General features: G+C 36.0%; 2 protein-coding genes across 2 annotated transcripts; one reads left to right on the forward strand and one right to left on the reverse strand.

Moving 5' to 3' along the window:
* Positions 1-1,647: 1,647 nt before the first annotated feature.
* Positions 1,648-12,575, reverse strand: LOC113239497 (UDP-glucuronosyltransferase 2B9-like). Its single transcript, XM_026476529.1, has 8 exons — positions 12,389-12,575; positions 11,261-11,425; positions 5,884-5,971; positions 5,467-5,656; positions 3,431-3,628; positions 3,119-3,338; positions 2,829-3,048; positions 1,648-1,871 (listed from the first exon to the last, which is right to left on the reverse strand). Exons 2-8 carry the CDS (start codon positions 11,414-11,416, stop codon positions 1,648-1,650), a joined length of 1,296 nt encoding a protein of 431 aa, XP_026332314.1. The 5' UTR covers positions 11,417-11,425; positions 12,389-12,575.
* Positions 12,576-16,337: 3,762 nt separating this feature from the next.
* On the forward strand, positions 16,338-24,630 carry LOC113239513 (stress protein DDR48-like). The gene is made up of 7 exons (XM_026476550.1): positions 16,338-16,438; positions 17,234-17,299; positions 21,780-21,878; positions 22,128-22,226; positions 23,077-23,175; positions 24,018-24,116; positions 24,383-24,630. The coding sequence occupies exons 1-7, from the start codon at positions 16,360-16,362 to the stop codon at positions 24,475-24,477; spliced, it is 636 nt and encodes a 211-aa protein (XP_026332335.1). The 5' UTR covers positions 16,338-16,359; the 3' UTR covers positions 24,478-24,630.
* Positions 24,631-24,887: the final 257 nt, after the last annotated feature.

The following is a 24,887-nucleotide window of genomic DNA, read 5'->3' on the forward strand; positions in this document are numbered from 1 at the left end:
AACTCGTTTTGTAAAGCCATTTCTCATAAAGACCTTTCGTGGCCAAGTGATTATGATATGATATGACAGATTGGAATCCCGTCCGGGTCAATGTAGAACAACTAACTTTTCTATATAGTCTCGGGTCTGGGTGTTTTTGGTACCGTCGTCGTTCCTGAATCTTTGTTCCATAGGTAAGCAAATTACATTTGAAGTCGTCATGTTGATTAAACTCTAGTGTCGGACTTTAGAGTCGACGGCTCAGCGCCAGCGGTAGCAACCGCTAGTTGTGCAATGCGCAACGGTAAGCGAGCGTGCCTACAGCTCCGGTAAATAGGGAAGGTACTGTACGTGCACCCGGGGCGGTTCACCCGAGGCACTAGCCTCTTGACAACCGGATGAAGTCAGTGACATCGGTCTGTGACAACACTCTACACTGGCTGATCTAGGATCAGAATCTGAACTTAGAAGTTACCTGTGCACAGGTTATAGTGCCCTTCTCCTGTATCTTAAGGGTCGGCAGAAAGGATCACTATAAACAAAACTAATGTAAAAAGATATGGGGCTGTTAATTTGTAAAGCAGATTCTCCTAACAAGAATGAGCAAGAAACTCTCTGGATTGGTAAATAAACACATGCGATTTAGTACAAACATCATATTTAGAGACTCCGCAAGAGCTAAACGGGTAAATATAACACATTTTTGTCATCCAAATAAGCAGAAGTAATGAATCATCAGTACAAATTTGTTTGACTATAGTTTTAAATCTCCAAAACGGCAAGTTTTGAATATCAACCGGCTTAACCGGAATATCTTGTTATAGAAGCGTATACATTGCCCCTTCAAATTTTTGACTTTGTGAAGACAACTGTCAAGAACAGTTAGTTTATTATTATTTCTCGAATTAATTAACTAAATTTTTAATAGATAACTTTTGTAAATTTATTGATCAGAAAGTTGAAGACACCAAAGTTACTATCAATAACATCAGACAAAAAACTTTTATGGAGAAAGGTATATATCGTACCAAGACTAATTAACAGTTTACCTTTGAATTAAAGAAAAATTACACCTGTATATATAAAACGGTCAGTTAAAAGTCACTTTAAGAAAACTAGTCCGTTAGACACTTAATTTAATTTGTAATTTGGAGCACAATCAATTGTGTTGCATTTTACGTTATTGTTGTTTTGTTTCGCTAACGACGTTTCAAATTATTTCTTAACGTTATACACATTATTATTTTGTTAATTTTGTCAATTCTATACTTGTAATTAAATAGGTTACGTTTCTGTTGCGCATATTTCTAGGTTTATAAGAGGATTGTGCAGCACCCAGACAAACCGATGTAGGTTTAGGGGTGTCAAGAAATCATGTCATGTAACATTTTTTAAGTGTTTGGTGAAAAAAAAAAAAAAAAAATTGATGACCTCTGTCGTGGTCGAGTGGCTTGCACATCGGTGTCGTCATCCCTGAGGTCCCGGGATCGATCCCCAGCCGGGTTAATGTAAAAAACTAACTTTTCTATATTGGCTAGGGTCTGGGTGTTTGCAGTACCGTCGATGTTCCAGATTTCCATAACACAAGTGCTCTAGTAGCTTACATTGGGATCAGAGCAACTTATGTGATGTTATCTGATATTTATTTCTATGGTTTTATTGTATCACTTACTTAGGATCTTTCAAAATATCTTCAATAGCAACTTTAAGGTCTTCAGCCATGGAGTACGATAGATCCACTTTCTTTGCAAAACCTCTTTGAACAGCGGTTTCGATGTTTGTGAACTGGTCAGCGAAGGTTGGGATACCGATTATTGGAACCCCAAAATGAACAGCTTCCGTCGAGGACAGAAGGCCCCCGTGTGTTATGAATAAAATACAATTAGAATGGGCTGAAATAAAAAAAAACACCACGTATAATATTTAATAGCAGTAGAATCCTATCTCTGTTTTCCGGTTTTAGAGGATCAGTATGCTTGTGAAATTTCAGCCACATGTCAACTTATGTTTGACTGTCGCTGGCTACCAGGCTCAAGACTTGTTCGTCCTGTTACTTTATTTATATCATAATCAATACAGAGTATCAATAAAAACCGACCTCAAAAGTTCGTGGAAATACGTCTATTTGCCAAGTTTTATTGAAATCGGGTACCGGACAGTGCGCGAAACCGGATTTATCCACTAGATTTAGCCACCCTCAGAGATGGAATATTTTCTTTCAATATAAATGGGAGTAGTACTGAGGTATACTCTTTCAAACAAAAAAATAATTATTAAAATCGGTCCACAAACGCCGAAGTAATCGCGTAGCGAACCTACAAAAAAAAAATTAAAAAATACGATCGAATTGAGATATAGAACCTCCTCCTTTTTTGAAGTCGGTTAAAATAAACAAAGCCATATCTCGCGTCGTCAATCCCACAAAGCCTAAAAATCATAGCATTTAACCAGTGCGTTCTACCAGTTATGTTCTACGCAACCGAGACGTGGACATTAACAACAGGCCTCTTCCACAAATTCAAGGTCGCTCAGTGTGCGATAGAACGAGCTAGACTTGGGGTTTCTCTGATGGACCGAATCCCTGACGAGATCATACGTCAGAGAACTAAAGTGATCGACATAGCTCGCAAAATCAGTAAGCTTCAGTGGCAGTAGGCCGGGTATGTCTGCAGAAGGCTTGATCGCCGATGGAGCAGACTTGTTCTGGAATAGCGACCACGTCAAAGACAACGTAGTGAGAATTGGCGTGCTCAAGGGGAAGCTTATGTCCAGCACTGGATGCATGTAGGCTGATGATTGATTTTGATTGAAAAAATATAAAAACCGGAGCGATAACTAATACAACCCACCTAAAATGCTCTGCTGTGGAGCCCACTTCAATATGTGAACGTTTTTAGGACGATTGGGCAATTGCTCCTCAAACTTCCATAAAACTGTCTGTTTCAATCCACCGAACATGTTCAGGAGGTTTTTTTTAATTTCGTCTGGTATATCCTTACTTTGCAAATTTGATCCCATGCTAAAGTATATTACGCCGTTTTTAGATTCATCCATTATTTTCTGTAAATCCTAGAAGAAAGGAAAAAAGGCAAAGTAAAAAACCGTAAATTTTATAAATTGTAAACAACAATTCGCTTACCTCCGGCAATGGCTTGCCTTCAGTGTCAATATGATAGCCTCCGATAGGAACGTAATTGAGCGGAGATCTGACATTTGAACCCATTGACACATGAGAATTGTATAATATCAGTGCGATGTTGGATTTCATTTCGTCAAACGTCGGCAAGCTTTTACCTTTTTTTGTCATAACCCTGCTAAAAGCACTTTCATACACTACACTCTCCGCTGGTTCAAATTTACTGAAAAATATTTAAATATTAATAACACATTGAGTTTCATTCAAGCAACTAAGAACGATAATTTGTTAAGGAAAATAAAATAAAAAACTTACAAAGCCGTGGTGAAGAGAGTAACAGCTTGCAAGAATAATGACATCACTCGATCCTTAAAAGAGAATGGGAGGGCCCTGCGTAACTGCACGCTTCGTGTGTACGCAGGATTTGGTGGTTCGTCGATTATGCTCAACGCAACTTGGTGAAACTCAGCCGGGAAAAACACAATGCACGGGCAATCGAAGACCACTCCAAACCTAAAATTATATGTACCACAAGTTGTAACAAAAAAAGTCAACTTTCGGCAAATGGTCATTATAGTCCATTTGTTTAAGTACTTAACTAAATGTAAACAATCTTTTTACATCTTTTTATTGAAACACATGCTTTACAAATCAATAGGTATAAAAATAGGCATGCAATTTCATATGAAGCTAAGTATTTGTATTTTGTATTTGAAGGTAAGGGAAAATCATTTTATAAATGTATATTTCATTAAATAGACATCTCAAAATTGTTTACATTTATTTAAGCACCTAAACAGATGGACTATAGTATCTGCTTAAGTTTAAGTTTGAAACTGCCAAATTTTCGTTTTAATTAATTTCACCGTGAGATATATATATTTTTGTCACCGATAATACATATAATCTGGTGTTATATGTATTAGTTTATCGCAATTTTTCAATATGGCTGCCATAGAAGCGTTTTTTAGCGGCAGATGAAGATTTGCTCTAATTCGATTGAAAATCGGCATGTGGGGCCACGCTCTCTGTTAGATTCTTTTTTCTTGGAAGCTATGCCAGAAAGAAGAGAAGAGAAATATTTAGGGAAAAAATGCCAGACAATCACTCCAAATTTCTGGTCTCAAACTAGGGAATTTCTACTATGAGTACCAGAATAACGATAATTCTGACGGCAATACCCAGAATACCCTGACCAAAACCAACTTAAAAATGTTTTTTTCATAAATTGGCTCAAATCAGGGATCGAATCTAGAACCTCCTCATCAAGCGCCCATAGTAATAATCAGTGTGCCACCGAAGAGCATATCCCGTAATCTGAAATCGACCACGCCCGACCCCGCCGTAGGATATAGGGCTCGTATTCTATACAATTCCTCTGTATTAAAAAAAAAAATATTTATATACTCAGCCAATATGATTGCAGAAAAATTCTAGCGTTCGGGAATTGGCAATTAAAATTTCTGGAAATTAGTTTTGAAAAAGCGACCTTTTATACGTTTGAAAATTTGATTTCTCCGTTTGATGTTCATGTTCTATATTCTCGTATAATATTTCGCTATTGCACGCACGCAAGAACGCATACACACAACAAAACACATTATTTTATTATTTAACACTATAAAGGTACATTAAAACACAACATTCAATCATACCATTTGCCATCACCAATAGTTGTTTTATGTTTATTTAGGACTAGCCGGAGAGAGTGTCTGGTGTGCTTAGGCTGCAACATTTCCATTGCCTAGTATAGACGGCAGTCTCTCACAAGGATTAACGACATTAAGCATTGTCAGCCTTTGTTTATTGTAACCATTGACTTACAATTATATGGACGTCGGGTCCGCGCTAAAAAGTGTCCGAACTTATAGGGCGTTAAAATCGTATACAGAGCGTCATTCACTGACAGCGAAGCAAGCAAAATTAGACAGTACTGCGATGACATTACAATTTAAATCTAACGTTTTAGCTTTTTCATATTCCTTTACATGTCACTACGTTTAAGTAGGTCGACTTGGGACATTTTTTTCGTGATTTTTGTATTAGACCCGTCGTCCATTTATTTGTAAGTCAATGATTGTAACATCAGCTCCTTTGAGTTGAATGTTGTCTAAAGACGAATTTACATTTGTCTAACGGTATCGGTTTCATACACACGGCACAAGTCGTTACGTCCGATTGTGACACACTAACATAAATCTAACCATATTAAATGTTTGAAGCCGATGCCGTTCTGGCGCGTAACAACACGACACGTCAGACAAATGTAAACACGGCTTAATGAAAAGGAAATGCGAAAACTATTACAAAGTTATTTGTAGGTAAGTAATTAAGAAAAATTTATGTTTTACCCGCAATACGCAGTCGAGAACATCCATTCTCCTATTACCAAATCGAAATGCTGACTCGGATCATCAATTAATCGCTGGACGTTCTCATTATGAAGAATGTTCCGGGAGAGATTGAGCATCATTCCAAAAATGAAGTTAATATCTTGTAGCGGCGTTTTGTTATTCAAAATTTCAGTAATGTTCAATACATCTGCAAAAATAATGTATATAATATAATAATACATAATCTGATTTCTTCATTAAGAGGCCCATTACACGTGTTTACACGGAATCAGCTTGAGCCGGTTAGAAAAAGCTTTTGTTCATGCAAAAGAAAACTGTTTTGAAACAATAAACGATTCGGCAATACGAATAATAAAAGCAAGCGTTTAGCATTTTCTATTCGCACTTATTTAAACAACCTACTTAAGAACTTACTTGGAAAATGCTTTTTTTCTGCTTTAACGTCGATTTGCCGAAGGTTGGGATGAGGCTTGTCCTTCACAAATGGAGTAATGTATGTTACCTGCAAAATTATTGTAAAACGAAAAAAGATTTAATAGGTACCTATGTGTAAGTCAGTATGCCGTGTGTTTTATCTTTATTTTACCCATTGACCTTCAATAGGACAATGATTTCACCACTCTACGGTATTCATTCAAATTATAATATCGCACTGCTATTACAAATGCTGTAAATATGTGAGGATCAAAATTATACGATTTCTACATTGACTTACAATTATATGGACGTCGGGTCCGCGCTAAAAAGTGACCGAACTTATAGGGCGTTAAAATCGTATACAGAGCGTCATTCACGCTTTAGTCTTCGTTTGTTCGATTGACAGCGAAGCAAGCAAAATTAGACAGTACTGCGATGACATTACAATTTAAATTCAACGTTTTAGCTTTTTCATATTCCTTTACATGTCACTACGTTTAAATAGGTTGACTTGGGACATTTTTTTCGTGGTTTTTGTATTTGACCCGTCGTTCATTTATTTGTAAGTCAATGGATTTCTAGATGTAAAATTTGACTTTCTACATGTGAACAAAACCATCGTTAGAATATTTTGGCAAATAGAAAATCAAATCAATCTTTAATAAATTTTAACATACACATAAATTTTAATAACCTTTCACGGGAAGTTGGTAATTCGTTTTGCACTTTTTGAGTTAATGCACTATATAATTTTGACTAACTGCAGCTTGTCAATGTAAAACAAATTAGTTACAAAAATAGCTATTTGGTACACGTCGCGACATCTGGTATAGCAACAGGTACTAAATACCCGTCTACGCTGTCTTGTGCCTTGTGCCGCGATAAGTAGTCATCTTGAGTTATGTATTAGTTTGCGAATAATTGAACGGCATGGTTATAGTGTATTTACACATTATTGAAAGAAAATTTAGCTACACAGTGTGTTTTGTAAGTGAGACAGTATGGAGAAATCCGAAACTATAGAAGATAAGGCTCATGGAGGTAGTCTCGATCTCTGATGTTTCAAATAAAAAAAATAAATTGTAAATGTTATTTACAAAGAGCAACCTCTAGAGTTTCTTGCTCATTCTTCTCAGGGGAATCTGCCTTACGAATGAGCGGTAGAGTTTAACCATTGCGACGATTTCAAGTGTAATAATGCTTACCTATAAAATAAAGATTATTTTGAATTTGAATTTGAATTTGAATAGGGAAACTGTATTCGAAACCATTAAGTCTTTTTTTGTGGCATTGTAAATTTTTTGGTCAAGCGTGCATTGTCAATAAAAATGAATAAAATTTACTTTTAATGTGCTTTTAATGCGTTTAATGTGGGTCGGTATCAGTATCTTGTAGGGATCATTTCATTACATCGGAAGAAAAAATAGATACAGCAGAAGTTGATGTAATTTAACCAAATGTTTTCAATACAAAATGCATAAAATTAATGAATTTTTTTTATACTGCTTGACTTAGTTTCATGTAGAAGCAAAATCGGAAAATGGTGCTGGCCACTCACAATTACTGAATGATTAATAAAATTAACGAAACATTGTAAAAAATTCATTGTTAATATATTTTGTTAAAATGTCGAGTAATGAATTGGATTGTTCTTTGATGAATTAAAAATAATGTGATAATTTCTGTAAGTATAGTTCAGATTAGGGTGGTTTTCATTAATGTTAGACATAACTGGTTGACGAGTTTACCATCACAGTCAACCGTGATCATGGGACCTGTAAAGAACTTGAAACGTTGTAGTTTGAAGATTTAATTATAAAACATCCTAATTTCAACAGGGAAGATGGTTTCTCCGTACCACCAGTTTGGGATCCAGTATTTCCTCTAATGAAAAATCCCAAACAGACATAAGACTGCAGTACTGATTAATATGTTTTAGTTTATTCTAATTTCTATTATTGATTAATAATAAATTTAAATTAATAAAAATTCATTCAATAAAATAATTTGTAAAACTTAATGTAGCGTAAATTGGAATGTTTTTTTTGTAAAATTAAAAATAAGGTATTTAATTAATAACTACTGTAACTATAATGGAAAAAATAAGGTGGTTTGCATCAATATTAGACATAACTGGTTGAAAACTGTACCACCTCAGTCAACCGTGACCATGTGACCCGTAAATGGCCCGAAACGTTGGTTTGTTTGAAAAAACAAATATACGCGATTTAAATCCGGAAAAATAGTTTCATTTCCTATTGAAATCAAGCTTTTTTAAAATATAAAGTTCTAATACAATGTGGCCATTGGATCTTTGTAACAAAAATGTAGCCTTGTTATTATAATTCAATCTTTTTATGACTATGAATATGTGAACAACATTAAATAACCATCAATCGCATTTCATCGTAATTAAATTATTAATTTAAATATTAAATTAATTGTAACTTTTAGTTTATGTACGTAATCTAAGTAATTAAGCAATTTCATAACATTAATAGGTTGTTCTTTTTGTTCATACTGATTTTTACTTCGTAATTATCACGTGTGCCGCTAGAAGGCGCGAGTTGTTCCTTCCGAAGCTTCATATTCTACTAATATACAATTAGTCATGTCATAACTTTCAATTATAATTATTTAATTAGTCAGTTATTAAATACTGAAATCATACATTGTATTATAAATACTGAAGTCGTAGGATGCAATTAGACATAGGTAAATGGCACCAATGATCGACATTTAAAGGGAAGTATGTTTTTAAATTTGAAATAAATTTTTACTTTGAAACATGTATCAACAGTGATTAGTCTACTTGATAGATATAATCCTCAAGAAAAATTACGCTGTGTAGTATTTTGCATAAAAAAGCTATTATAATAACTACTAAAAAAAACCTAAACAAGAATTTTTCTAAATCTCCAATAATGAACACCAAAAATCCACTATTTAAACTAACCAGTAATCGACATTCCCAATAATGAATACCCGTATCGTCAATAATAAATGTGTTAGTTACTATGATAAAAAATTTTGTCCTAAATTTTATTAGAAATGAATTTTAAACAGATGTGGAGCACTGGCGCTTGTCGGTCACTGGCACCGTAACCTTATTTATTTTAAAAGTATAAATGCATTAATATTTTAATTTGGCGATTACCAGTTATGCCGCTAGGTGCAACGGCTAGTAAAGAAGGGTTTCTATTATTGTATACCATTGACAAATCCCATGTGCCTGTAATTTGATCAGCACCCTTAGGCCTAATTCCCTCTATTGCTCACTATATACGACGAAATTGTGGTGTTGTGGTGGTATCTTAGAAGGCTTAGTAGCAGACTTTAGTAGCCGTAGAGCTCATTGTGAAAGAGTTCGTCGAAGGAAGTCACTTACCTATGCCACCTTACCTATTTCTGCCGCCAAGCAGTAATATCAGCATTACTGTGTTCTGGTTTTGAAGGGTAAGGGTGCTGGTGAAATTACAGGCACATGAGACTTGTCAACTTACGTTGAGACGTCACCCTGAGGGGTGACGGGCGCAGTCGCAGTGCCCAGTGCGATAGCTCTGAGTAGCACTGCTAGTGTTATGGACAGGCGTGTAGCTTTCCATCAGGCGCACGACTTGTTCGTCCCGTCACTTGATATTATAAAAAAAAAAACTTAATAGAGTAAAGAGAAAACATTGGGTACATCCTGTTCTACGGGAAAGATTTTTAATGGGCCAATGAGAAGTGATGAGTGAAAGCTCTTCAATTATTTTCGAATGACAGCATCCTGTTTTGATGACTTATTGGTATTACTTGTGTCGTCATTCACATTACTCCGGTCCGGGCGTTCTGTCGGGTCCGGCGTAATGTGAATAGGTTCATATAAATTGTACAGCTGGGAGTTTTACCGCCCCGGCAAATTCGCCGGGCCGGTGCGAATTTGGCCTTATCCTTCAAAACCGTAACAGCGTAATGCTCACATTACTGCTTGGCGGCAGTAATAGACAAGGTGGCAGTACACCCTGGACGAACTCTTCACAAGGGGTTCTACAGCTCTTAAAATACTCATTGATAAATTTAATATTTTGTACCTTCCCATCTGCCAGTTTGCTCTGGCCCTAAGTATCGCGTTTCTTTCTTTAGGGATAATTTGAGATCATTTCATTTACTAGGCGACATGTTACGTGGTTTCGACATCAAATTCGAGTTTGTTTTTACTTTTCTTTTTTGTCGAAATAATTGCCAACATTTTTATAACTTTCAAATTGACAAAATAATTGCCCGGTGACCGTCATGCTTGTCACCTATTATCTCATCGATTAACATGTTATATATTTTTTATCTAAGAATTAGTTATATAATCGCCAAATTTGTTTTAATAGCGTCATTTTTGCAATTTTGTATAACATTTACCATTGTATTGTGCACAGAAATGAAATAATAGAAACGCAATAGCAAAAACATATAATTCACTGTATAGGTACATTCACTAGCAATTAATACATTAAAAGGTAATACGAAACAAAAACACGGCAAAAATAATATAAAAGTTCACGACAAATCGATGACGGTAACACAAACACCAGGACCCGGGACAATATTTAACAGAATCTAGTATTACTACATTGACCTCAGAAATGGCGACACCATGAAATTCGGTGTGCCAGCCCTCGACCATGAAGTTCGTCCAAATCGTCGTGATAAATATGACATTTTTACGCATTGACTTGCAAATAAATGGACGACGGGTCTAATACAAACACCACGAAAAAAATGTCCCAAGTCAACCTATTTAAACGTAGTGACATGTCAAGGAATATGAAAAAGCTAAAACGTTAGATTTAAATTGTAATGTCATCGCAGTACTGTCTAATTTTGCTTGCTTCGCTGTCAGTCGAACAAACGAAGACTAAAGCGTGAATGACGCTCTGTATACGATTTTAACGCCCTATAAGTTCGGACACTTTTTAGCGCGGACCCGACGTCCATATAATTGTAAGTCAATGTTTTTACGTTAAAATAGTTCGCGGTAATTTCGGATCTCAAATTTCAGTTTACAGTTGATTGTTCCGTCGCACTGTACTACCACTCACTGTTGTCTTGGAAATACAAGGATCTATCACTCATGACCGTCTTTTTCTTTTGCGTCATATTTACATTTTAGTGAGACTATAAGTCTACAAACTGTAATCTTCACAAGTGTGTTCTAAGACCACTTACGTTATCAACACCACTTTTAATAATAGAACACAGTTGTCATTCGTTTTTTACTGTTGTCATTTGATTTTAAGGAGTCTATATCCAAAGTCTCGCATTTGGACGAACCACTGTGCTGTGGTACTTCTTACTAATTTATGATTTTTAATGTTATATGTGAGTTCTTTGTACAAACCTCATGTCCGGCGCCTAAAAGATGTCTCACAAATCCATCTCCCAGAATTCCGTGACTCGAGCTCGGGAACGGGAAAACAACGAGAATCTTGTATGCAGCACCAAAATCGAGTCCGAGTATAATTGTCAACAATATCATTAGCACAGTCTTGGCCATTTTGTGTCACTGCGAACAGTGTAAATTATTAATAAACCACCACGCTACCGCTATCTGAATGAAATAAAAATTAAATGATGATGAAATGCCCTGCCTTGACATTTTATAGCGGTCAATATGGAGACGAGAAGGTAACAAGTAAAATTGTTGCATGTTGTAATAATGCAACAGCTATACGTTGTCCTGTTCATTAAGATGCATGTTGGGAATTCCTATTTATATTGACTTAAACGCCATTTTCACTACATCTTACGTCATTCAAAGTACTAATATTTGTTTATTAAATAAATATAAATCTAATAAAAGAGCACAGAGATCTTGTATAATTCTAGCATTATTTAGGTATTGATATGTGCCATAAAACTGACTGATATTCAACCTCATGAGGTCCCATGTATACATCAAAATATACACAATGTATAAAGTGATTCAAACCCAGTTAATTATTTCTATGATCATATAAACGCCCAGTGTTAAACATTACAAAGAAAACGTCGCATTCAAAGCATGGGGTATCTAGAAAAATGCAACGATTTTGTATACATTTTTAAGTTATTGGCACTGTGTTTTGACCACCATCATATTCAATTAACTTTGTGAAATACACAACGTTCCAGCGACCTTACGAACTTTTCTATGTGCTTGCTGCGGATGTTCGTATTTGATTCAGAACCATGTATTTTTTTAAGGTTTTGTTTACACATGTTTTAGGTTAGATAGTATTTTATTTATCTGTCTAGATTTTATTGTGTTTTCTTGATCAAATAATGATCAAAGCCCTTATAAATAGAGTTAAAAAAGTTTTTCACACAAAACTAGCAGAGTATGTAGCATATAGATTTAATGTATGCTGGGCATTTAGCGCTTTTCCCATTGTTCTTTGCTAAGTATTACAAGGTTATATTGGTACTAATGTTTAAATATCCCGATAAAGATAGAACTTTGAATGTTAGTACAAGAAATTTTGCTTACCGTGATGTACACAAACAATCAAGTTAAACTACGATAAGTAATTGTTGTCTAATGATCACAAAGGTCACATACTAATAGAATTTAAAACACAATTCAAGTCACGAGTTGTTGTAGTAGAATGCAGTGTAGGAGTACCGCCGGCTGGTGTTGTTCAGATGTGAATGATGATTACACCGGCTCAACAAGTTGTTAATTTAGCGGGGCCTCTGTGCTTACCACACATCCATAATTTTAAGCAAGGCGATCCAACATAAAAATACTGTGAAGAGTTGAGAAATAGAATGTTTGTATCTTTTGTACTAACAGTAGAATATATAATAATAGCTTGTAAGTGTACTAACTAAATGGACTGTATATTGACTGAAATAAATGATTTTTTATTTATTTATTTATTTAACCTTATATGTACTCCACGTACATATGACTCGTATTCAAATTTGACTTTTAATTTTCAAAAAGCAATTGTATATCTTTAAGTGGGTCGATAAAGAAATATAATTATAATCTGTCGACAATGTTAATTGAAGTGTTGTACACCGCGCCGTGCGTCATTTACCTAAAAAAAATATGTCTGTGGTTCAAATTGTATATTTTAATTGGAAAGATTGCTGGTACTCATAGCACAGATTTTTCTTTTTTAAATACCACCTTTCATTTGCTATTATTATGTTATTTTTTGCTAGTTACTGTACATAAATAAATTAAAAAAATATTGACTTAAACTGGGTTACATAATTTAAACCGTAGCTGGTGAAGTTCTTTCAAGTATGAAAATACTTGAGTCAGTAGCTACCGCTCTTCCAGACCGGTACAGTTACTTAAGTAAGTGCTGATGTTTATAAGTTGGCTCCTTAAAATTAAAAATAGATGATGTGCATGCTTGCGTGTGTGCGTGTGTCTGTCTGTCTGTCTCTCTCTCTCTCTGTCTCTCTCTGTCTCTCTCTCTCTCTCTCTCTCTCTGTCTCTCTCTGTCTCTCTCTCTCTGTCTGTCCGTCCGTCAGTCCATCCGTCAATGTGTCGGTGCGTCCGTTCGTCCGTGCGTCCGTGCGCCCGTGCGTCCGTCCATCCGTGCGTCCGTGCGTGCGTCGAAACGAGCCTTATGATGAAACATTGGATTGGACTGAAATACATTTTGTTAGATAACGCGTATTATTCTATTGACGAATATAGGGACATGTAGGGCTAGCACGATAAGGCGCGACTTACACATGAGCGACATAAATCACGACATTCCTATGCGAGAATAGCAGTATCTCGCGCTTTATGTCGCTCTCGCGCTAGTCGCGCCCTATCGTGCCAGCCCTACAAATCTTGTAATATATAAATAAATATTATTTTACCTCATATTCTACATATTATTTTACAGAAATAGATAAATTATATAAAATTAACACATTCAATCACTATTTTCACATAATTATTATTATATTATTTAATACGTTCCTACATTATTTCATATAACACATTAACTATGTAAAAATGACATAGTACAAAACTTGTACTAGATATTTGTAATTTTTTGAAATGTAATATTTATTACTATTTGTAAAGATTCTTGTAATACATAAGTTCTACATAAGTTTTGTCTATAAACAAAACTTATGTAGAACTGTATTCTCTAAACTCTAATGTATTCTCGTATGGGTCTAAGGGTTAGTAGGGAGGGTTGCCTACTAACCCTTACACCAATAGGAGAAGACGTAAGTGACTTATAAAAATTTCAAAAATAATAATAATAGTTAGCCTATACGTATCCCCACTGCTGGATACAGGGCTCCAAATATAAGAAAATGAAATCTTAAATGCCTTCCAATCTTAATTTCTTACATAATAACATTTTTACCTACGAAATATTTGATTTGTTATTCGATGTATTCTGCCTAGCCAATATGTTAGCCTTTCCATGACTTTTTCCACAGCACTACACATTTTTCCCAAGAAGATCAGCCCCAGTCATTGCAGCCCTAGGGTATCCCTCATGTAAATAATGACAGAAGTTAGAGAGGACATCAAAACAAAAAGAAAGCGTAATTAGATTGGTTATCTGCTAAACTTAAGCAAAGATTGTGTGGAGTAAATTGCATTAGGAAATTACGAGGGTACCTACAGAAATTATAAAAAGAGAGTGAAGGAACTGGTAAATCGAATTAAAAAAAACAAAAGGACAAAGTATTATAAGAAAAAAGGAGGTTTTGAAACAAACTAAAACCAGAATAGATAAACTCCATATTCATCTTAGGCAATTTATAGTGGACGAAAATTGTGCTTCATGCTAATGTTAGCTATTTAAAGGAAAACGTCCCACACAGTGATTTTCCTTCCCTGGTCCTCGTGATTCTAAGAATACTGTACTCCATTCCTGTTTGGACTTATAAGTGTCTACAGATGACCTAGTTTGCGCACCGTAGGGAAAGAGGGGCAGTACATCCGTGTCGCCGAAGATTACGCTTTACGGAGATAGGATGTTTCCTCTAATCTTTCCTCCAACAAACTATATTCGTCTTCTTCGCGCGTGGTCAACAAATATATTGGCCCCCATTTCCTGTTTTCAAAGTGATCTATTGACCCAGGTAAAAATAATGGTTTGGCCACTAACTAACTATTATTATTTATTTGTGGAGCATTGGCTACAGAGCCTTCAGCTTAAAAATGTAATAAATAATTTATAAGCTCAAAACGTAATAATACTTAAACTAAAAATTAATTTTTGGAATAACCGTAACTACAAAAACTGCCATTTTTTTCACTGCCTAATTTGAAGCATGAAAATAACTATTTTCATTTCAATTTTTTTATAATATCTGTGGTCATTTTAAAAGTAATATTTTAGCGATTCGCTCTGGACCTTTTGGAGGGAAAAGTGTCGTTTTTATTTTGCCTTTCAATTATTTTGTGAAATCTAGTTTAAAGTGGAATAGGATAGTGCTATTGTGCCTTAATCGAAGATTAAAACGCGAAATTATACGAATCTCGAAATAAAATACCCGTATCGGCCCGTTTTAAGGAATCCCGAGTCAATCCAAGCACGGCGCCTCAAATTGCCTATCCTCTTTGTGGCGGCCATATTTACAGAAACATATTTAAACTTCATGTTTACGCTGATGGCTTTGCCAAAGCCTTAATAAATTAAAAAAATAATAATAATATTTTAGCGCGAATTTTATGAATAGGCGGGAATGTTTTAGTTTATAATTCCTAACAAACATCCAGAACTGGTGGACTATACAGCTATCGTATTTCATCTTGATAATGCCAAACTACATACATCTTTACAAATACGTAGTCGTCAAATACTATTGCATTTAGGTTTATGAAAGAGGAATTCTAAAATTAACAGTGGCGAGGCGTGAAAACAGTCGTTAGTAAAGCCGGCCCAAATAAAAAAACACCTACCTTAACGAAATACTTCTTTTACCTCTTTAAAAAGGCGCCTTGCGACACTTAAGCACCACACTTATGAGCACACAATATACAATATACTTAGTACCTTTCAACTGATTAAGTTATTCTACACTTAAATGGAGTACCTACGATATGTTGTACTTAAATTATGTGTTAGATAATACGTGGAAAATTTTAGGCAAGCCGGTGCAACTGGAAATTACCCGAAAGATGTCAAAAGATACATAGATGTAATTTTTTTTAAATGTCCATCCTTTAATACGGCACGGACTCTTTGATCAACCCAATATATTCGATAATTATTCCTATAGTATTTCAAACTGTTATCTATATAAATACCTTTCAATAATCCCGTAATAATACCTTTCACCATTCAAGTATTTATTATGATTTATCAAAATTTCATTAGTAATAAATCCTATCATAAGTGTGACTTGATAAAAATACCTTTAATTAAGCACAGGGCACTTAACAGATCTATAAAAGCTAGAGTAAATTCGTGACGAAGTCATTCAATTCAATCCACATTTTTACTTTGACAATTCCTAATAGTTGGATTAATTTATAAAATGAAATCGTTCATTGTATTGTGCTGCTTTGTTTCTTTGGTTTACTGCAAGTCTTTAATAGCGCGTCCTCGCTTCCACAGTAAGTTTTACCGTATTATTATGTAATTGTAATTCAATATGTAATTCAAGGGCTATCTTGAATTGCTTGTGCGACAACTAAACTTCCTTGACTCTGTAATAATCATAATTTCTAAACAAATTTTGCGTACATAATAAGCAGCTTTGGCGTTTGATGGTAATCAACATTTTAAAGTAAAAGAGGAATATGCCTAAGGCGTATGGTAATATGCCTTAGTCATATTTCTCTTTTATTTTAAAATCAAGTTCATGGTTCATATCGACGCTGGAAATTCAAAACCTGTCACGTGCATTTGGAAAATATTACAGGAGAGCCATTTAAAATGTCAAATTTTATTTGTTATATGGAAAAGCCTGAAATTTTCTACTCTTCCATATAGCAAGAAAAATTTGAGTTATGATCTTTCTTTGAAAAAAATTTTTTAAATCGCTCTCCTGTAATATTTTCCAAAAGCACGTTAAACATTTTACCTTTCCAGTGTCATTAGTTACCTGGTATCTACGAAGAATTGTAATATAATTCTTCGTAGATACCAGGTAACTTCGTAGACAACAGTTACCTGGTTCATATCTGGTTACAAGCAACTGAAGACCACAAACCGCATTCCGCCAGTGTGGTTTGTGAACTTCTTGCTTATGACCTAAACTCACTACCGGTAGAGACATGTGCCGTAGTCTATTTAGAACAGTACACAGTATAGCAATTTTTGTTAGCTCATATTGCGCTTGTAGTAGGCTGTAAGTCGACCCTATATGTAAAGCTTAGCAGAATATTAAATAAATTTACTGTTTCCAGATGGACAAACGCGATGTGCCAACTTGTGGGACGAAGGTTGCAACAACGGACAACTCCCTGGAGCCGGTAAGTTTTCGATGGCTTATGAAAAACTAAGATTGAATCTCATAGATTTTTATTATTAACGAGGCCTGTACCCCACCTACGGTGGGATCGGGCTCGGCCTGCGGCGCGAGGTCGGGTTCAGTTTACGGGGTGTGCTCAAGCTCCTCGATGGCACTGCAGTTAGTACTACCGGCGCTTGATGAGGAGTTCGATTCCCGATTTGGGCCAATTTAAGAAACGAACATTAAATTTGTAAGTTGGTTTTGGTCTGAGTATTCTGGGTTATCGTTGTTTCAATATTCATAGTACAGGAAATTCGGCAGCAGTTTGGCATTTTTTCCCCCTAAATACTTCTCGTTGGCATCGCTTTCAAGAAAATGGAATCTAACAGAGAGACAATCGAGATACAACAACGCTATAATAAGTACCTCATTTCCACTACATCGGGAAGTATGCCTTACATTTTTACAATTGTGAGATCCTATACTCGTAATTTATTACGCCTCCGAATATTATCTCCATCGCGATAGCATGCACACGCTTCGGGCTTCGCCCTCCGCAGACCTCGGCCTACGGCCTCGGCACTTATCACTTTGTTTTACAAAATTAAAATAACTCTTTAATGGCGGCCATATTTAAAAATTGCAAAAATATGTTCTTTACCGCTAATTTTTATCAAACAATCTGAGCAATCTTTTCGTGCCAATTTTCAGTCCAAGCAAAACATGTTTTTTCAACATCCATTTACATAAAAAAATACGGTTCGAAAAATGGCGGAAACATAATTTTTAACCGAAGCCATTTTCAGTTGAATTAGAAAAAAAAATTATCTACCACCAAAAAAGTTTGTATGGCAGCCATATTGAAAAACGGCGAAAAATAAATTTTGACCGCTAATTATTATTAAACACTACTAGAGACCCAGACATGTCCATTTTCAATCGAATTAAAGCAATTTTTATCTGCCGCTAAAAAAGTTTGTATGGCAGCCATATTGGAAAAAAGGCAGAAAATAAATTTTGACCGCTAATTATCATTAAAAACCAGTAGAGACCCCCACATACCGATTTTCAGTTGAATTAGAGCTAATTTTTATAAACGCTTGTTTGGCGGCCATGTTCAAAAATGGCGCAAAACCAATTTTGATCACAAATTATTATCAAGCACTCCTAGATAACCCCATAAGCCAATTTTCAAATAGATCTGAGCAATTTTTTTTCTGCCGCCAACGGACGCTTCTATGACGGCCATATTTGAAAAAGACGAAAAACAAATTTTGAGCACTAATTATTATCCGGCTCTTCTAGAGGCCTTCGCATCCAATTTTCAGCCGAGTCAGAGCCAATCTCTTTCGGCAGCTATTTTTAAAGAAAAGAACACTCATATGGCAGCCATATTAAAAAATAGCGACAATAAACTTTAGAAATTTTGAAATCATGATTAAGGACTCCTAAAGACCCTTGCATGCCAATTTCAATTTATTTCAGTCATTCATTTAATTCAGCCGGATCGAAGCAAGTTTTTCTTCGGCCGCCATTTTCCAGCAGGACGTAAATGTCCTGTGGATGTTCCACCGATCACTCTAAAAGGGATTGTTCTGGACAGAGTGCATAATTTTAAGTATTTGGGACATGTCGTTAGGCCTGATCTCAAAGATGATAATGATATGGAAAGGGAGCGGAGAGCTTTGTCAGTAAGAGCGAATATGCTGGTTCACAGGTTTGCTCGATGCTCTGTTGAAGTTAAAGTAACTCTTTTCAAAGCCTATTGTACATCTTTTTACGCGGGCAGCCTATGGAATAGGCACACGCAAAAGTCGTACATTGCTCTCCGCACCCAATACAACAATGCTTTTAGGATGCTGTTGCGTCTGCCGAAGTTCTGTAGCGCTTCTTCCATGTTTGCTGAGGCGCGGACGGATTCTTTCGCAGCAATCATAAGAAAGAAATCAGCTTCTCTGCTGAACAGACTTCGCAACAGTAGCAACAGCATCCTCAAAATGATTGCTGATAGAGTGGAGGGGCCTCTAATGAGGCACCTCATAAATTGTACTAGATCTAAGTTAGAAATAATTTACTAACATAGTTTATAAGTCTCTTACTAATACAAAGTGGGCCTTGTTGTCTTTAATAAACGATATTATTATTATATTATTATTATTTTTAAATCGACATCTTGAATTTTTATTAACCTAGGCAGTTACCTTCTATGATATTCCTTCGAGCACCTACCTATCTCTAATAGTTTCCGTGATAGGGGGCTTTGAAGTTTGTATGACGGCCATCTTATTTATTTGAATTTCGAACATTTTTTACTTCCCGCGGAAATTGACCAGGGTGTACCTCATAAAAATGCACAATTACTCCCTCCGTATGTTATAGTTTTTGCAGGCCGTTGATCACTCTTTCATATTTTCCATATTCAGATCCTTTCATATTTGATTATTTGCTTTGGATCCTATCCGCGTACAACGGTATAAATATCTTTTTTCCACCATATCGGGAAGTAAGCGTTCTATTTCTATCAGTGGGAAAGAACTTATAGCTTTATATTAGCTTTATTTATATATACCAGGTGGAAATTTGTAATGCCACCAGGAGGGAAAGTACTCTAAATACTGGAGATAGAAATTTTTACTTAAAGGAAACATTCCTTTATTTTTTTAAAGAAATAAGACGGCATTCATAGATTTTCGAAAATTTCTAGCAACACGCGGGAATCGAACCCGCTTTAATCTGAAAAAAATGCACCCTGCACTTATAGCCACGGAACGAACCAGCGGATCTCACGAAATTTCTATGTGTTTGTTGTCGTATCTTTGTATTTGGTTTTTTCAACGATTTTTTAGCCGTAGCGGCATCTATGAGAAATCTTAAGTATTTCGTCACCAAGTTAGATACCTTTACAGCTACCTACCAGCTCCTACACTGGTAACGCCACACATGAATTACTACAGTTTACATTTCCCATATAATTTATGTTGGCTATGTTTAACTTTCAACCAATATCCGCTTTTTTTTGATACTTTAATTTCATTAGTTAAGCATAGCATCGTATTTTTTCTGTGACGTACACCTCCACCGTATACGGCCCTAACAAGGAGTTCAAGGTAGTGCACAGCTTTTCTTCATAATATATCATTCTATTTTCTATTCTTTTTTATTTTCTCGATGCTATCGCCGTAAATCCGACTCTCCTTACCTTCTTCTAGAACCGCATCTTACAGTCCACACCACCACCAATAGGTTGCAAAACCTCCTAACCGCTCCATACACTTTGAGTGTGACTTGTTTGTAAGTGTGTAAGTTTTTTTTTTCAACCAATATGGATGAATATTCAGCCTCCTCATATTAGAGCTTAGAATTTAACTGCCTCCGTGGCCGAACGGTTACCATACCGGACTGCCACGCAGAGGTCCCCGGGTTCGATTCCCGGGCCGGGAGAAATATTTGTATTTCCTACATTTATTTCTCTCGTGAGTTTGGGTGTAATTTGTGGTTGTCTATGTGTGTGTCCATGGCACCCGCGACACAGGGTTTCCCTAGTGCGGGGCTATGTTGAGTGTGTGAGTTATTATTATTATTATTATTATAGAATATATTTGTAGAAATTTCACATATTTATTTTTCGTGTTATTTTATACATTCATTTTACTATATACTTTATATGTATTAGTATATCATCAATTACTTAATATTATGTTTTCGTGTGTATATTTGATAAAATAAATTTATTCTTGTAATTATTTAGTATGTAACTTAAATTTCATGATTTTTATGGACCTAGACTATTCACTTACAATTATATGGACGTCGGGTCCGCGTTAAAAAGTGTCCGAACTTATAGGGCGTTAAAACCGTATACAGAGCGTCATTCACGCTTTAGTCTTCGTTTGTTCGACTGACAGCGAAGCAAGCAAAATTAGACAGTACTGCGATGACATTACAATTTAAATTCAACGTTTTAGCTTTTTCATATTCCTTTACATGTCACTACGTTTAAATAGGTTGACTTGGGACATTTTTTTCGTGGTTTTTGTATTAGACCCGTCGTCCATTTATTTGTAAGTCAATGACCTAGGCAGACAAAAAGCCTTTATGGGATAAGCTCGCCTTTGTGTGATAACATAATAATATAATAGTAATAATAACGCACACACTCAACATAGCCCCGCACTAGGGAAACCCTGTGTCGCGGGTGCCATGGACACACACATAGACAACCACAAATTACACCCAAACTCACGAGAGAAATAAATGTAGGCCATACAAATATTTCTCCCGGCCCGGGAATCGAACCCGGGGACCTCTGCGTGGCAGTCCGGTATGGTAACCGTTGGGCCACGGAGGCAACGTTTTGTGTCTTTGTTAAAAATTTATTTTGTTCTACAATAAAGTGCTTACATACATACATACAAAATATTTGAATTATATAGATACATAGGTATATACAAATGGACACCAAAGTCTCTAAGATTTCTAAACACACTCCCTTGTTCTAGGAAATGATGATAGCTACTTAGGCGGCGGCTTCAACCCTGGCAAGCGCTGTGTCAACTTGTGGGACGAAGGTTGCAACAACGGACAACTCCCTGGAGCCGGTAAGTTTTTCCTAAACCTAAAACTGTAATCTCACACTAACGTATGGTTTTATTATTGATATGGAGGTCGATAGGTTTGCAAGGTGTACCTACTAACAAAGTAAAGATATCGCTATTTAAATCTTACTGCCACACCTTAAGACAAATTTTAAGTCGATAGCTATAGTAGGTACTTCCTGGAAAAAGCAACCATGACATATAGATGGAACCAAAGCCTCTGAGAATTCTAACAACGGTCCCTTGTTCTAGGAAATGATGATAGCTTCTTAGGCGGCGGCTTCAACCCTGGCAAGCGCTGTGTCAACTTGTGGGACGAAGGTTGCAACAATGGACAACTCCCTGGAGCCGGTAAGTTTTTGATGGCTTACGAAAAACTAACATAAGACTGAAATATCATAGATTTCCATAAAAACCATACTAAGTTATAGTTTTAATGCTTATTATCAGACCTTTTTACGCCTGCAGCTTAAGGCTCAGCTCTTAATTCTATAATAATAGTTGTGTACAACAATACGCATTTAAGATGTTCTTGTGGCAACCGCAATTATGTAGTGCGTCGGGAATGTTCAACGATGCACATGTAGATGGGTTTGCCGGCATCATGCGTAAGAGAGCGGCATCCTCGAAGCGCTGAGCACGTCGCACCGGTAACGGCATCAATGAGTGTCATTGCTGGCAAGATTCAGGGTTAATTCCATGATCACTGAACCAAACTTCATGTGTACAGTAAACCTTTCTTGAAAAAATTCTTTTACATAGCCAATTTTTTTAAGTTCATAGCTATAGTACTTACTAAACAAACCAGCCATAACATGTATGTTATGGCTGGCTTGTTTAGTAAGTTTGGTGCCCACCTGTAGGTGGGCACCAAAGCCTCTGAGAATACTTTTTTTATAATATCAAGTGACGGTACGAACAAGTCGTTCCTGGTGGTAAGCTACACGCCTGTCCATGACAGTTCAAGTCGCAGAGATCTGAGGGGCATTTCCACTGCGCCCGTCACCCTGAGACATGAGTTGACAAGTCCCATGTGCCTGTAATTTCACCAGCACCCTTACTATTCAAAACCGGAACACAGTAATGCTGACATTACTGCTTGGCGGCAGAAATAGGTAAGGTGGCAGTACTTCCATGGATGAACTCTTTCACAAGGAGCTGTAGCGCTACTCACTTGTTCGTACACACTCAATTGTTTTAGGAAATGATGATAGCTACTTAGGCGGCGGCTTCAACCCTGGCAAGCGCTGTGTCAACTTGTGGGACGAAGGTTGCAACAACGGACAACTCCCTGGAGCTGGTAAGTTTTCGATAGTTAATGAAAAACATAACACTGAAATGTCATAGATTTCTATAAAAACCATACTAAATTATGGTCTTATTATTGACATAAAAATGGAACAAACTCAAAGAAAAATTGCTTCGATACGGCTGCATTCGGACCAGCGACTGTTTGCCAATAAACCATGAACAAAAATTGGCAACAAGTACATAAAGAAATACGTAAGGTCTGTGGACTCGTACAGTAGACCAGTTGGTAGAGCGGTTAGACCCGGTCGAGTAAACAGCCGGTGGGTGAAATCCAACCGGATCGAAGGAATTTTTCTTCGTGTTTTTTCGATCTTTGCATGAATAATAACACCAAACTAGTGGAGTATTTAAAAAGTAATAACATCATGGTTATTTTTACTTGATTGTCCCAATACAATAATGTAGCATTTCAATTTATTTACATATAAAATAACAATAATACTGATTAATAGAGAGCTATATACAGATCTAGTGCCAAGTCCGGACTCCAGTCTCTCATTTATTGCTCTTTTATTTAACGTTCTGTTAAATTTTTATTTATGAAATAATCATTTCAACCCAAGATTTGTGTTTCATAAATCTATATTATTAAAATAATAATCATTAATAAACGGCTATCCTTTTCAATAATAATAACAAAGATAAATAATAATTCATTAGGTACAAACTACGGAAAGGGTTATTCATAAATAAATATTGCATACTAACTTATTTCCATAATTCTTTCACTTAGCCCCATTTAGATATGTTCACAATTGTGTAACACGTATGTCATGTATGTAGACGGACATCGAAGTTCGGAAGCCTAACCAAAACACTCCCTTGCTTTAGGAAATGACGACGACTACCTAGGTGGTAACTTTAATCCTGGCAAGCGCTGTGTCAACTTGTGGGACGATGGATGCACCAATGATCAAATCGGTGGATCTGGTAAGTTTTTGTTTAATGGAAATCAAATAAAGATCAGAAAAAACTGAAATATTATGAATTTCCATATTTTATTCTATATTTGTGAATGAAGACTGAGTTGCAAACGAGTAGGTACACGCTGCAACCTCAAGTGTGATTCATCCATCGAGTATATAACCAGAAATAGAGACGAAATGTCATTTAATTTGTTTGAAAACTATTCTGCCGCTGCGCTGTCCAAAACTCGAAAGTTCGTTGCTAATCATTTAATCATCTTTATTGCATAGGTAAAGACGACGACTTCTTAACTGGAGGAGGATTCAACCCTGGCAAACGATCTCTACAATCTCTCATAGCAAAATTGCAGAAGGCTCACAACTAGTTTGAAGACTACCGAATGCGCTATTCTCTCCTTCTATGTTATTCTGTCAAATCGGAAATAACAAGGACAGAAGATACTTACGCTTTTAACGCATTTTGCAAGTGTACCATGTACCCGTCAGCAACCTAGTCTCATTCATGCTTTTTTCTTTTCTAATTGTGTTTTGTTTGATAAATAAATAAATATTTAACAAAAATATACATTTTATTCGCTGAAATCCTTTCGGGGACCAATGACCCAAGTGTAAAAATGATCATGGTATCTAAAATGACCTTGGCACTGAAATGGACCTTCAAAAACTTTTCAATTTGCATCCAAACACATCATAGCAACAGCCACTACTTTGATTAATGAATAACCTTACATACTGAATAATTATGGTAACACCTATCTCTGTAGCAAACCACCAT

Source organism: Hyposmocoma kahamanoa, unplaced genomic scaffold, assembly GCF_003589595.1.
Source record: "Hyposmocoma kahamanoa isolate Upper Pololo Valley unplaced genomic scaffold, ASM358959v1 99879, whole genome shotgun sequence".
In the NCBI taxonomy this organism is placed as follows: Eukaryota; Metazoa; Arthropoda; class Insecta; order Lepidoptera; family Cosmopterigidae; genus Hyposmocoma; species Hyposmocoma kahamanoa.